This window comes from Emys orbicularis, chromosome 1 (assembly GCF_028017835.1).
Source record: "Emys orbicularis isolate rEmyOrb1 chromosome 1, rEmyOrb1.hap1, whole genome shotgun sequence".
Classification (NCBI taxonomy): Eukaryota; Metazoa; Chordata; order Testudines; family Emydidae; genus Emys; species Emys orbicularis.
This window is the reverse complement of record NC_088683.1, coordinates 96,391,500-96,407,147: the sequence shown is the minus strand read 5'-3', so window position 1 is coordinate 96,407,147 and position 15,648 is coordinate 96,391,500. Positions and strand designations below refer to the sequence as shown.

At 45.1% G+C, this 15,648-nt stretch overlaps 1 protein-coding gene across 4 annotated transcripts in view; it reads right to left on the bottom strand.

Moving 5' to 3' along the window:
* Positions 1-15,271, bottom strand: part of ST13 (ST13 Hsp70 interacting protein) — a 37,830-nt gene extending 22,559 nt beyond the window's left edge. For all 4 annotated transcript variants that reach the window (XM_065402931.1, XM_065402940.1, XM_065402915.1 and 1 more), the window contains exons 1-7: positions 15,105-15,271; positions 10,366-10,420; positions 8,892-8,961; positions 8,691-8,761; positions 7,996-8,062; positions 6,524-6,608; positions 865-975 (exon numbers count right to left, since the gene is read on the bottom strand). In XM_065402931.1, the coding sequence (XP_065259003.1) occupies positions 865-975; positions 6,524-6,608; positions 7,996-8,062; positions 8,691-8,761; positions 8,892-8,961; positions 10,366-10,420; positions 15,105-15,214 (569 nt within the window). In that variant the 5' untranslated portion in view covers positions 15,215-15,271. The remainder of the gene's footprint in view (positions 1-864; positions 976-6,523; positions 6,609-7,995; positions 8,063-8,690; positions 8,762-8,891; positions 8,962-10,365; positions 10,421-15,104) is intronic.
* Positions 15,272-15,648: the final 377 nt, after the last annotated feature.

Here is a 15,648-nt window from a genome sequence, read left to right as displayed (position 1 = left end):
CTAATGTTTCATTACCAGTTCTGCAAATAGGATTGTTATCCTAGTGATGGTCTGCTATCTTAAGCAGATACCACCCATCGTGGACCCTGTTAAGGGATGTATGTAGAAAAAATAAGCTTGCCCAAAAGAAAGCAGCAAAAATTGATTTTCAATGTTAAGTAGCTTTTTTACTAACAGTTTAGTTTGTTCCTCAACTGTTATATGCCTCCAAAACAAGTTTAAAAACTTTAGAAGATCATCATTCTTGAGATGTGTGGGTGCAGAGAGAAGAATAAGACAGTTAACCAAGACAACACCATAGACAGTAATTACAGAATTTACTAAACTTTGCTTAAAAAATCCAATTTTCATTACTTTAATAGCAAAACTCATTCTATCCTATTCATAAGAAGGATGTCAAAACACCTACCCATTTAATTGTTAATTCCTTATTACATTTAATACTTCTATTACAAAAAGTAAATTAATTTACAAAGATTATAGTATTTCATTACAGGTTTTTGGACATTTTAGATTGGAGCCTTCACTACTAGTCCTAAACAATTTACTTTTACTAGTATAAAGTGTGTTGGGATTCTTTGGCATGAAAGACTAGCAAAATTCAAGTTATACCAGTTCACGAATAAAAATCATAGCCCTACAGTTAAGAATGTTCAATGACCAATCAGAAGATTTTGGTGATGGCTAATAAAAGGACATTTAGTACCAGAAACATTTACCCTCCCATTAAATCATCTTCTCCTTCCCACAAAACATCAGATAAACAATTCATAAGCCGTAATGGATTAGGGTAGAAAAAGAACAAAAATTGCCTCCCTCACTAATGAGTGAAGGGGGAGGTGAAACATGGCTGCAATTCTTTACCTGTGAGCTTTCCCTCGCCACTTGTAGGTCTGTGCTGAATCTGGGTTTATTTGAATGGCTCTGTCACAGTCTCTAATGGCAGCATTTGGCTTCTGTAGTTTCACAAAGACACTGACAAAAAGGACAAGATTTATTGTACATATTTAAAAACCAATCTCCATCCAATGTTTTCCATTGCCAACTCTCACAGGCAAGAAAACTAAGAGGCATTGTAGCGAGGCAGTGTGGTTCCCCGCCGCCCCGGGGAGGGACGAGCCTCTCTGGACACCAAAGTGGGTGGAGCCAGTGAATCCTGTGCCCGCTCCCCAGAGCTCACTAGAAGAACAGCCGCTAGAGAGGCCAGATGCCTGTGGCCTAGCTCCCGGTTGGGCGACCCCAGCAATTGGCGGCTGACCTGAAGACTGGCCGATGCCTGATGATGACCAGAGCCTGGAGGAGCTGCCAAGCCTACCCCTCGCCAGTTACCCTGAGGAGCCCATGGTGCTTGACCCTTTGGAGGACATCATCTGGACCCAAGTACCTCTAGAGGGGGAGTTAGGACGTAGCTCGGGGGCAGTCGACCCTAGTCTGGCTGCAGCGCTGCCAGAGCCTATGTCAGTGTGTTACGGCCAGGATCCCCACTGACACAGCAGCAGGCCTTCTGCTGCTGCTAGGGCCCAGGGCTGGGACACTGTGGAGTGGGTGGGCCTGTGACCCCCCCCCCACAACTTGTGGGTGGCAGTCTCCCCCTCTCCCAGGCCCTTCGGAGCCAGGAGTCTGGACTTGCCGTTTACCTATTTGCTCAGCGCCTGCCTGAGGGCCTGAGCCATTGACTCTTTGTTACCCCACCCTGACCCAGGGCCTGCTCGTTATGTAACAGTTGCTCTGCTCCTGTCTGAGGACCTGAACCTGTGACTCACTACTGCCCGTGGACCGGGTGTGAATAACTTATGTTTGCCTCTACTGCTGTCATGCCATGAGACCCCCGCAGCCAGGCTAATTCCCCATCACAACTGAACGGAAGTAGCGAGGCGGTATGGTTCCCTGCCGCCCTGGAGAGGGACGAGCCCCAGCCAAACCCCTCTACAGGCATGTATTTAAAGAATTCTAAAGACAAAAGATTTTGTGCTGGTGAGAGTTCGGTCTTGGTTACTGAAGTCTGCCATGTAGCCCCTGGACAGGTGAATCATGAGCAGGGACCGTGCAAGCTTTCATCAGTGTGCCTCAGTCTTGACCAGCAAGAACCACTTGAGGGTGGAAGGAAGACAAGGTTCAAGTTCTATGCAGAGTTCAAGTTCTATGTTAAAAAGGTTTACAAAGTCCTACACACACAACTCAGATGCACTGTAAAGTTGGGATCAGCAAGGGAAGAGAATTTCTCAATTGGTGGTAGAAACCAGACAGAGCTGGTGCTAAGGGCCAATTCATAAAACAGTGAACTGAGAGATTAACAGGGATGCTGGGTTTGAGGGTAGACTACATGGAGCAGTGGCCAATGACCCAGACTGGACAGAAAGCTGTACTTGGATGAATCATTTATGATAAGTCAGTGTCCTTAAACAACTGATGTTTTCTATGTGGTTTTTATTCAGAGAGTAATTTCAGTATTCAAGAACCACCCTGGATTTTGTTCACTCTGATTTTTCTTCTAAAAGGAACCAGACCAAAAAAGCTTTTGGCAGGCCTATTCCAAATAGGCAGAAAACCATTAGTGACAGAAACAGCGGATACAGTAACTCCTCACTTAACGTTGTAGTTATGTTCCTGAAAAATGCGACTTTAAGTGAAACGATGGTAAGCGAATCCATTTCCCCATAAGAATTAATGTAAATGAGGGAGTTAGGTTCCAGGGAAAAATTTTTCACCAGACAAAAGACTATTTTTATATATATGTGTGTATGTATGTATGTATGTGTGTGTGTATATATATATATGTATATATATATATATATATATATATATATACACACATATACATATACATACATATATATACACACACACACACACACACACACACACACACACTTATACTTTTAAACCAACAATTTAATACTGGTACACAGTGATGATGATTGTGAAGCTTGGTTGAGGTGGTGGAGTCAGAGGGTGGGATATTTCCCTTACTGCTAAATGATGAACTAGCAATTGGCTGAGCCCTTAAGGGTGAACTCTCTCACTCTGCAAGGCAGCAGGAATGGAGGAAGATATGCCCATTTCCCTTAAGTACACTGCCTTGTTAATTAGATCAGCTTGCTGAGACTGCAACTGCTGCAAGCTCCCTGAGCCTGCTCTATGGAAGATGGGGGTAAGCGGGGTGCAGGAGCAGGGGGGAGGGGGACACCCTGACATTAGCCCCCCTCTTCTTTCCCTCCCCCCCAGCACAGCAAGCAGGCGTCTCGGGGAGCAGCTCCAAGGCAGAGGGCAGGAGCAGCACATGGCAGTGGGGGGAGGAACACAGCTGAACGGCAGGCAGCTGCTGCACAGGGAACTTAGGAGAGCGGGGAGCTGATAGGGGGCTGCCGGTCCACCCTGGTTCCAAGCCCCCCACCAGCTAGCTGCAAGGGGCTGCTCTTCCTGCAAGCAGTAGACAAAGCAGACATTAGAAGGGAGCATTGCACAACTTTAAATGAGCATGTTCCCTAATTGATCAGCAATGTAACAACGAAACAACGTTAAATGGGACGACTAAGTGAGGAGTTACTGAATTTAAGGAAAAAAGGCCTAATCCAGGTTGACTTTCACATTGGTTTTATTATGGTCTAGTTTCAGAACATGATATAACTTACAGCTTGTCACGTCAGTTATAACTAGATGGCTGTGGACAAATGAAGGGCTTTATTACCAGTACTGAATGTGAAAAGATGTTTTTGGCTAAATGGACAAACCATGGGACCAAATAGAAACCTTGAAGACCATGTAACATTTTGGGACTCCAACATGGAAAGCTGGGACAGAAACCTTTAGTCTATAAGTACACAGGATATTTTAAGCTATATACCATAGGTAACATTTCAATATTCTATAAACTTTAGCTTTGGGACTGCTTAGCAAAGCTTTTTGTAATATTCATCTAGGAGAGCATGTTTTATTTCACAATTTCTTCTGTTTCAATAGTTGCAATATTGTCCTGGACACTGCTGGATAAGTACTATGACTGAAAGGTACCTTGGACTAAAAATGACCTTGGGGAAGGCAGAATCACGAACATGCCAATGGCTACAAAATCCTTCCTTAGTGTCATAAGGAGGCTGTTAAGAACCAATGCAGGCAGGGGGAGAGACAATCATGAAAAGTAGTAAGTTCTCAACTGCTGTTAACAAAAAAGTCCTTTTCAAAAGCAGCAGCTTCTCCCTGTAGTCCATGCATCATCTAAAGTTTTAACCTTTATACTGCAGCTAGCTCCTATCCCTCCTCATAATCCACCATCAAGAAATTCACCAACTCCTGCTAGTCTACTGCTACACCATGTAAATAATGACATTTTATAAATGTAAGTTTTGTTATCAAAATAATTAGTAAGGAAATAAGTTATGTGGTTATGAGCCACTTCAGCACTTCCACCCCTCACACCATTTTATCAAAAGTGTTGCAGGAAATTTTTTAAAGATATTGAAGAATTAAGAGCGTGTTTGAAGCTATACAATTCTGTGACACACTGTAAGACTCCCACATTTTCATAAGCTAGGTTGGAAATACAGTGCAAGCCAGATAGAAAAGGGGAGTTGCATTTGCACGATCAAGATCTGGTCTCAAGCAACAAATTATGGAGGTACCTGGTAACCACTCCAGAGTTAGGGACTGTATTCTAAAACAGGGCATAAATCCCTTTATTTCTCCAGAAGTAGGCAACCAAGTGGTGTTACGTTTCATACAGTTTTTACGACCCTTTATATTTTCTGTGCAGTTTTTTTTCTCATTTCTCTCCATAAATTTATAATATGAATCTGGGCGCTGGTTGAAATTTTTCCTTGTTTCTTACTTTTCATTGTTAATCAATTCAGACAAAAGCTTGATAGAGGTGGATCCTAAGAATATTTAGTGCAGCAAGTAGCTTAAAAAACCCCAAATGTTGTATTTGGGGTCATCTTTAGCAGTTCCTCATGTTCTAACTGGAAGTTTGTGGGCTACACACACAAACTTGATTGATATAGAGGTGTACAAAAGTGATTTTCTGAGGTAGAGGAGACCGGGTGCCCAGAAGCCTGATCATTGAGGCTATGTCTATCTAAAACCTTCTGTCAGGAGGTACACTTTTCTGTCAGGTTTTACCTTACAGCAGAAAAGAGTTCACATGCAACTACTGACACAATGGTTAATACACACCTTTTGACAAAGTATTCTTCATCTTCTACCCACCACAGGTCTGCCCCCCCACTTTGTAGAACCTCACCCACAACATTAAAAAAATATACAAAAACTTCATTGAGTAGTTAGGGTTGATACATCCACCATACCAGACAAAACCACCATGGTTTTGTGAGATGTGGTCTATAACATATTATAATGGCAAGACATGCTGATGGATGAATGGAGGGTATGTACTGTTAAGTAATTTAACTTCTAATTTATTGGTTTTGTATAGCAATCTCAACCATTTCACAATGAAGGGCCGCACATATAGCTGTACACATGCACACAGAACAATGCTCAATGGCCAGAACAGAAAGTGGAGGTTAGCTGGACTGGATGACCCAGGAAGTAATTTCCGTATCTAGGTGAGAAAAAAATCTAAACAAAGTTAATTGCAGATGGTCTTCTTGCTAACTATAATACAAGAAACTTTAGATTTTCCTTATAAAGTAGGGCACTACCAAATTCACAGTCCACTTTGGTCAATTTCACGGTCATAGGATTTTAAAAATAGTAAATTTCATGATTTCAGCTACTTAAATCTGAAATTTCACAGTGTTGTAATTGTAGGGGTCCTGACCCAAAAGAGTTGTGTGTGTGTGTGTGTGTGTGGGTGGGGGGGGGGTCACAAGGTTATTAGGGAGGGGGGGTTGAGTTACTGCTACCCTTACTTCTACGCTGCTGCTGGTGGCAGTGCTGCCTTCAGAGCTGGGCAGCTGGAGAGTGGTGGCTGCTGGCAGGGAGCCCAGCTCTGAAGGCAGAGCCACCGCCAGCAGCAGGACAGAAGAATGGCATGGTATGGCAATGCCACCTTTACTTCCGTGCTGCTGCCTGCAGAACTGGCCCCTCAGTCAGCAGCCGTCACTCTCCAGCTACCCAGCTCTGAAGGCAGCAGCGCAGAAGAAAGGGTGGCATGGTATGGTACCCTTACTTCTGTGCTGCTGCTGGCAAGACACTGCCTTCAGGGCTGGGTGTTTGGCCCATAGCCACCGCTCTCCAGCCGCCCAGCTCTGAAGGCAGCACAGAAGTAAGGGTGGCAATACAGCAACCCCCCTAAAATAACCTTGTGATAGAGACTGAACAATGTAATAGGAGACAGTCTATCACATCTGACTTGCAGTCCAATAACTCCCAAGAATTATGTGAAACTAAAAGCTATTTTGCTTTTTTTTCCAATCTCTACACAGATTCAGAATGTCCTTTCCTCCTTAAATCTCCCCCGAAATTATAAACGAGCTGGAATCTCAGCTTTCCAGTCCACCATGGACCCTTTAAAGAGATCAGGTTATGTATAGGAAAACAAATCACTGGTCTATATATCACTCACCTGGCTCGCTTAGCATACAAGATGGCTAAATGAGGATTCAACTTGATTGCTTCAGTGAACAAGTTAATGGCTTTCTGAAGTTCACCTGAAAGGCAAGTACCAGTAAAGTTTCAATTACCCCACAGTGAGATAAAATCCAGTTTTCCATCATCTACTGGGTGTTGTGTACCATCAACATAAGAAGAAAGTCACATTTCTGTCTTAAAGTTTACCAGTATTGTTGAAAACCAACACCACCCCAAATTACTATAAAATAATCTATTTCAATGTACTTTGCACATCTGACTTTTTTTTTTGACTAGTCATTTATGCAGTTTCCCCTTTTATTTATGTGGGTCTTCCACACAGCAACAGGGGAAAGAAAAACACTTAAAAATTGGAAGTGCAATGGTAAAACAAAAACATGCACAGGAACTCATGGATAGATGTAGTACCCAAAACCAACTTGAAATTTAGTCAATTTAAAAATAAAAGTTAAATATGTCCATTTACAATTCCCTATAGAAAATAGAACGGCAGATATTTTGGACCAAAATTAGTAATCCCTAGAAAGACAGCCCAAATGTACTTTTAACCACTATTAAAATGGAGAATTTTAAATTTAATGTGTTTTTAGTAAGAAAAAAATACCCCCTAAAATACTTTTCCTTATCTTCAAAGGGTCCCTTTAAATAAGACTATTTGCATGTACGGCAACGCTGAGATTAGCAACAAAAACATTCCAAAACAGTGGAAGGCAGCAGAGCAAGGAAATCATGAAGACATCAAGATTTTGAGCTAAAGCATGTGGACTGCCTAGGACACAACACATGCTGCTGTGAAAACAGACTTGGACAAGATGGACACATGTTTTTTAAAATGGATATTCCATAGAGCCACATCAGGTTCCCCAGCAGTACACAACCAGGCTGCAGAAATAGTGCTCTATTCATCAGTTTGATGAGTGGCAATCTTACCAGTGTCGATTTAAGAGCTTTGTTCTCTGCTGGTCCCCCCCCCCCAATCTCTTCTTTTCCTGGGCTATTCCTTTATTTGTTTATTTAACTAAGGTGTTTCAGAACACAATTTATACAGAATCTTATATACAAAATGAAGTTGTGTTGTTCCAGGATACCAATGAGGGAGTGGAGGGTGTAAAACAAGCAGCTTTGGCAGGCAAGAAGAGTGGTATCCATAACCAAAAAGCAGGATGTGCAGACCAGGGCTCCCCCCATTGAACTTCAGTATTACCATGCTTCTAGGCATCTCTCGTTAAGACAACAAATTATATCTGGAACTCAATACAAGGAATGAATTCCACCAGCAGAAGCTTTTAAACAGTCCACTCCCTAGCCCCACTCCTTCCTGCAGACTGGAAGAATTCCAGGATGCTTTAAGTCAGATTTTAACAGACTTGTAAGTGAAAGCACTGGCCACAACAGCAGATAACAGCTACACCCTCCAAGTATATGCTAAGGTACAGAACCCCTCACCTTCACCTAGGGCATGAATGCCCTCCATCTTCTTCTCATTGGCCTCGTCCATCATCTCTTCAGTTACCTATGAAACAAAGGAAACAAAGTCGAGACCAAAAGCAGCAGACTTAGATGGGGGGGGTCAGGAAAGGGAACTAATGTTCTCTAACTCTAGGATTCTGCCTAATTTGGGCTAAAGATTCAGTTAAGCAAGCAGAGACTCCCAAGTGTATTTAAGTTCAATTTCAAAAAAGAAGGGAGGAGAGCAGCACACTGCTCATAAGGAATAGGAGGACACCCAAATATTATTTTTCATGTTAGTGAGGGATTTCTATATTTAGTTTTCAATCAGACATTTAAAAAATTTTTAGTTGCTCATTTTTATGTCCAGCCATGATTCTCACCAAAGTTAATGGGAGTTCTGCTACTATCTCTGATGGAAGCAGGCTTTTAGTTAGGAGAGATCTTAATTTTCAATGGATGAGTTTCCTGTTCAGAAGGGAAGGGAAGGGTGGGGGTGGGGTGGGGGAGAAGAGGGAGAACTGAAGGCATTAAAAACAATGACTGGCTGTCTAACCAATATATGTTTCCTTTGAGTTTAAATTTCACTCAACCCCCCCCCAAAAAACCCACAATCAAAACAAAACAAAACACCAAAAACTATACAGAAGCAGCAACTCCTCCAATGCAATGGAAGTTGAAGATGTGTTTACCTCCACATTTTCGTCTCCCATTTCTTGGGGATCATCCTTGTCTGGTTCAATCACTCCCTCATTGTCAATTTCTGCAAAGACAAAAGTTAAGGATTTGAACACGAATGTGGAAAATTAAATTCTTCCACCTACAAATACAATAGACAGTGCTACATTCATGTTCAAATTGATGAATAGTTGCAGGAACGGTTACTTCCTTACCCAAGTCACTCTCCTCACTCTCAGGCTCTGCTGGCTTTACTGGCTCCTCTGGCTGCTTGTCTGTTTTGTCCTAATAAAGGGAGGACAGAAGTCTGTAGTTACGGGTTATCTATGGTTAACTAGTCCATTTCCAGGCCAACAATCCCAAGGCATCAGAAAACTCCACTACAAAGTCTTCAGCAGCTAAAGGATATCCCACGTATGGCTAAGGAGATTTATTTGTAGTTTTAAAAGTATGACATAAAACCCTTCTCCTCACTTTCCTACACTAATGCCAACTTCTGACCCATAAATTGCTGTTTGTCAGACTTTCCTTCAGGGTTTATGCTTTAATAACTTTCAAGTAAATTGGCATATCATCCACGTAGTATCATCCACATTACTAGAGCCAACATTGCAATGAACACTAATTTGCCCCTTACTTCCAGTCTCAGCGGAACCAAGGTTTGAATGAACCACAGAAACTGGATTTCCCTTGCCCACAGATGTGCTGATTTGTGATCAGAGATCCTCTTTGCATAGTATCTAAGAAACAGCTTTTCCTATCCATCCATACAGCTAAAACTCAGCTTGTGTCTCAATTACTGCAGCACCTTTTTCTATGGCCTTGACAACGTAATCGTGCTCCACTCATATCCATTCAGAATGCTGATGCAGAGATAATTTTCTTAGTCTGTTGCTTAGGCCAGAACACCTTTTTTAGCATCCCTCCACTGGCTTCCCCCACCTCTTATGCATCAAACATAAGTTGCTTGACTTCACTTTCAAGGCCCTTCATGGCCAATTCCCGACCCTATCATCTCTCCTACACTGTCCAGATGTTGATTCCAGGCTCCACTGAGTATTGTTACATTTTCCAACAAGCACCTTTGTGCTTTCTCCCATGCTGCCACTCATATTTGGGAAAAGCTCCCAATAAAAATCTAAAGCTACCTCATCATGCGCCAGCTCTCCTTTGACATGATGCCTACAAAAAACTTGACAATAGGTAAGCCATTGGTGCACTGATACCAATGTCTATCAAGCTGACCAACATGGTCTCATTGTGTCCTTACATTCCTGTATGTAGCCATTTGTTGTCTCATCTCTTATACTTAGATTGTAAACTCTTTGGGGCAGGGACCATCTTTTTGTTTGTACTGCAGCTAGCATACTGGGATCCTGGATCATGACTAGAACACCTAGGCACTATGGTAATACAAATAATAAATAAGAGCTCCGGTACATTAGACAGAATGGTGTGTGGCAAGTCTGCAGGCACTATTAACAAAAGGCTCCCTTCAGTCTCTGAAATGGTCACAATCCAGCACCAAATATACAAGATTCCTCGATGTTTCCAGTCACCTTCTTTGGAAATTTTAAACAAACCCATTTGTCTCATTCTTCGTGCAAAATCTGAAAGCAATTTTTTTTTAATAATTTTTTTTTGGCACAGAATTCTAATGTTTATAATTATAAATATCCCATCTCTTACCTTCATTGTTTCTGCAGAGGCATTGTCCGGAGCAGGTGGTATCGTACCTCCCATGCTTTTTTAAAAAAAGGGGGGAAACAAAAGTTATTGAAGTGCAGCCTTTTCAGCAGGGTTTCAATTAAAGAGAATGAGAAAGGACTGTCCCAAGAAAAGCTGAAATGGAATCAACCCACCAGTTAACATCTGTCAAAGGGAAAGCATCCAACAGCAAAAAGCAGATGCACACCAGCGCTTTTATCTGGCTTAATGCAGCAATAGTTAGTTCTGACTCAGTTGGCCCCTGCATCTTAAGTTCTCTATTGTAAGACACTCATTTTAAAAAAGAAATGCTGCTTCTTTTGAAAGCAGAAATTGGTCATGCTGCTCTCTGACCTATAGATAAGTTTTGGAGAAAGTTGGATACAATTTTGTTAGATCCTTTTCCATCTTTAGATAATGCAGCATTAAAAAATGCTAGCAGTTTTCACCCACTAAGAACAGACTTTCTGATGGAAGGAACCAGGTAATGAAAAACTAGCCATTTGAAAAGGGTTTATGCTACAACCATTCATGTTCTGCTGCATAAAAAAAAAAAAACATTAAAAAAAAAGTCGTATGTGAAAAGTCCACACAAATAAAAGGCAAACTAACTACATAACAGAAATATTGAGTCTGCCATACACAAAATACTATCAAATGCAAATGAAACACTAGATAGCGATCTGTTTGAGTACTCAAGTGTTTCTTTAACACTAGTAGATTAGTAGTATTTACTCTGACAATATCCTTTTAATGCAGCATAAACACGCTGCATTAAGACTTTGGATGAGCAGCGAAGGAGAACCAGTGTTTGAATAGCCTAGCTCAGTGTTTCTCAACCTTTTTGTGCTGGCAACCCCTTTGGACTTAAAAAAAAATTGTGACTCCCACCTCCCCCCAAAAAACTGCAAACCCCTACCTTAAGCTCAAGGTGCAGGGCTTCCGCCTTGCTTGGGGGTCCAGGGCTGTAACATGTAAATTAGCTTTGCGGGGTCCTCTGTGACATGGGGATCCAGGCAATTGCCCTGCTTCCTACCCCCTAACGCTGGCCCTGCTTGCGACCCCCACCCCAAACCCTTCCATGACCACCCTTGGGGTCTCAACCCTCAGCTTGAGAAACACTGATTTAGCTCAATAAGAAGTAATAGGGTATGTAAGTATATTCTATAACAAACAGTACTGCATACAGGGCCGCCTTTAGGGAAAATGGCACCTTGGGCAAACTTGCATTTTGGTTCCCCTGGCCCCCATGGGTGTGGTGCCCCCCCCAATGCCCCAGCGGCTCCCCTTCTTCCCTTGACCCCAAAGGCCAGTTCCCACTCCTATGCCCCTAATCCCTGCATCCCCCTCCTACACCAACGCGGGCAAACTGACCTGGATGCACAAAGCAGCTGGCATTGCTGCTCGCTCCCCCCCAGACTGCTGCTCCTCTGCTCCGCACACCCCCGGGGGGGGGGGGGGCAGAGGAGAGGGAGTGCGAGGAGCAACATCAAGGCTCCCTGCATGCAGGTCATTTTCCACCTGGGCTGCATAAGGAGAGGGCACAAGAGAAGCAGCTCCTGATGCCTCACAGCACAGCGCAGATTGGGAAAGTGACCTGGATGTAGGGAGTCCTGGTGTGTGTGTTGAGGGGTGGGGTGGGGGAGAGACAGTGTGTGAGAGAGCGTGCGGGGGTAAAAACAGCTAACAAAAGCAAAAGCTGGCCAAAACACCAACCATGTGCTGCTCCCACTAAAAGGGAACCATCACACTATCTCATCCTTCACATTTCTCATATGAGCTACCAGGGCTTGAATTAAATTTTTGTATGAAATTGGGGCGAATTTAAAAACTGTTAAGTGTTTTAAAAATAAAAAATATGAAAAAATTTAATACATTTTATTTACAGTGTCTTTATTCATACTAGTCTTGCTAGTCCTTCCCCCCTAGGCAGAGAGGGGCAGAGACTAGGATCAGGACCAGCGGTGCCCCCAAAAGACCAGGCCAACCCTCCAAATTGGACCCGACCCGCATCCCTCCCCAGACCAAACTGAACCAGACCCACATTCCCCCCCCCCCCCCCCGGACCAAACTTACATCCCTCCCTAGACCAGGGGCGCTGGTGGGGGGGATGGGGGAAAGGGACTCCAGTTGCTCCGAGGGGGCTCACCTGGAGCAAGGAGCACCCACTGGGTGCTGCTTCCTGCCCAGAATGGTCCGGGACCCCCACGCTCCCCAGCCTCCGCATTCAAATAATGGTGGGGCAGAGCTGCATGCGCAGCACCCTCCCACCAGTACTGCCCCAGGGCCAGTAGGGGCCCAAGAGCCCAGGGAGGAGGCAGGGGCCATGCCACTGGGGGAGCCCACCTGCCTGCGGCACGCAGCAGCCAGAAACCACCAGGCCTGTCGCTGAGCCCCCCTCACTCCCCCCAGCGGAGCTGCAGTGCCTGAGGACTGGGGTGGGAGGGGGGGAGAAGGCAGCCCTGGGCCCACTGGCTGAGAAGAGCGGTGGGGAGGGGCTGGGCAGGGTAGAGAGGAACAGTGGCCGCAGCACATGGCACCCTCTTTGGTGGGCCGCTGCCCACCCCAAAGGCTGGCCCTGACTGCAAATACCCTTGGGTGTAATTACTTTGCTCACTTTATGTTACAGGTGGGAATGCAGTGCACATGGCAACAGTTCCTTCTAAACTTTTGCCCTTAACAGGCTCTCAGACTTCAGGTGCAACTTCTAAGCATTTATTTAAGCCAACCCAAAGAGATTTCACAGTAACCCCCCCCCCCCCCCCCCAACAGCCAGCAGCTCAGCAAAAGTGAGCAACACTAATGACTAGTTGAGGCTACCCTGCATGTGCTTACAGCCCACAGGGATGCTTGCTCTTCTGCACAATCCATGAAAGGAAGCCATTAGTTGAGTTCTAAATAGCTTGAATATTTAATAGTTACAGCGCCAACATGGACCCTACCAAGAAATTAAGATTCACATGCATCCATCTAATGCTTTTAATAACATTTTAATGCCACTATTATGCTTAATGAAAAAAGGAAATGTGTTAGGAACATTTTCAACAACTGGTTCATTTGCTCAACATGGCGGGGGGGGAGGGGGAAGAAGAGGAGTGACCATATTCGGTTTTGGTTTTTACTCGGGAGGTTTTCAATTCATTAACCCTAAGAAGCCAATAAATGCTGGGATAGACACTTGTATTATTCTGAGATCTACAACTAATATCCCTAAACAAGTGCTAAATCAAAGTTGGTCTGAAGGATGAGTGAGTTTTAAGTTCTGATACTTTGAACCATCTCAACCTGAAAAAAATGCAATATACCATACTGTTGATGGTGTGTGGAATTTATTTCTAGCCCTTGTGACTCAGAAAGTTCTGGACCCTAGGGTACAGGTAAAATGTGATATGCCTGAATTCAAGAAAAAAGCTATATAACTACCCAAACTTCAACACTCTCAATACAGAAAAAGGGATTTGATATTCAACTCAAAAGATTCCTGTTCTCACACACACAGTTGAAAGGAATATTCAACCTGAAGTAATCAGTTTGAAAAATTAATAGTTTTAGGGACTGCATCAGCCCCAGGCCCCTGTCAGTTTTTGTTGTCTTGCAACATTTTGGGGGCTTTATTTCCCCCCCAAATGTTTCTCTCCCATTTGAGACATGTAAGTAGTATACTAAAAAAATGTTTTTCATTTAGTCTTTTACATGTGATATCTTAGATATTACCTATAATAGTGGGCAAAATATTCTCAGAAAAAAAGAGAGTGCGCTTTTTAAAACAGGGTCTTTTTTACTTACTGCCAGATTTCCAATTAATAATGCTTCCTTCTTCTCTGAGGAAAATATCAGCAAGGACTTATTTTCTCCTTCCCAAGTTCTTCTGGAACTTCATGAGGGAACTAGCTGTTGGAACCAAATGGGTGCGTTCCATAGATAGATTTTTTTGGATGGTAGAAGTCACTAGACTTTGGCAGACCTTATATTTCTTGTCTTCTGTTTCCAAACAATCAGCACTTGTATTTTCATTGTGAGAAGCACCTGTCTCAAATCCATGTTATTTCCAGCAAGAGCTACAGTGCACACATACTGCAAGTGCCTTACTATGTGGAACCTAGACTGATGGTTGCGGAGGAATAAATCTACATCTCACAAAAGGTACTTTGGGCACTTTGTATTGTAAGCCACCACACACTTTTGGGACTGTAAAATCGGATCACTTGGGCTTTCTGAACCAGGAGACTAAAACCTGTTGGATGGTGGAGGACAGGTAAAGTTCGGACAGTAGGGTCTTGTTTGAAGGCGTTTAACACGTGCTATACGGTGGATGCCCCTTGCTGCTAGTTACTTTTGTGGCTCTGAACTTCCGAGTTACATCGCGGGCAGATTTATTGAGACAGACGGACAATTGCTGCAGCTACGCGGGTCAAGACACGGGTCACCCCACTGCCTGGTTTAGGCGCTAAGCTGAGCGCCCCGTGTCCGGAGGGAGCGGTGCCTCCCTGCACAGCGCCGCACGCCAGGCTACGCCATGGGCCGGGCAGCGCCCGAGACTGGCTACTGCCGAGGGTCCGGCTCCAGGCACAGCCCAGACAGCGCGCTGATCGCGCTCCCCTCGCACACGGCTCCGCACCCGGGCAGCGCCGGGGCCAGGGTCCGACCGCCGCGCCCTGCCCCCCAACCAGCCCCGCGACACCCCCCCGCGAGGAGGCCCCCGGCACGCGGCGCCGACTCACCTCTCCACCCACTCGCGCAGGAAGCGCAGCTCCTCGCTGTGCAGCAGGCCCGGGTTCTCCTTGCAGAGCTTCACGAAGGCCCGCAGCTCGCTCACCTTCCGCGGATCCATGGCCGGCCAGGGCCCCTCACCGCCGCGCTGGAACTTCCCAGCCCCCGCGTCCCGCTCCCCGCGCAGCTCCGCCTCCGGGCTCCCGTCCCTGTGCTGCTGCTGCAGCGGCCGCCCTACCCCGCGCGCAGGCCTGGCAGTGCCTCGGTCCCGCCCCGCGGCTCCGCCTCCAGGGTCCGCAGCCCCCCGCCCCCGCTGAAGCTCCGCCTCTCGGCCCTTCCGCTACGCGGCTGCCGGAACCTTCTAGAAGGCGAACGTGTGACTGTCCGTTACACGTCCTGCCTCCGCGCGACCCACGCGCCAGTCCGACACCCCCCACTCTGTTACGTCATCAGCCGCCTCCTCGATTCACGCAAGACCCTGCTCGGCGTTGGCCGGGCAGCCCCTAGTACTCGCCTGAGGCACCTCCTTTATAGACCGGCGGCGGTTTGTGTCGC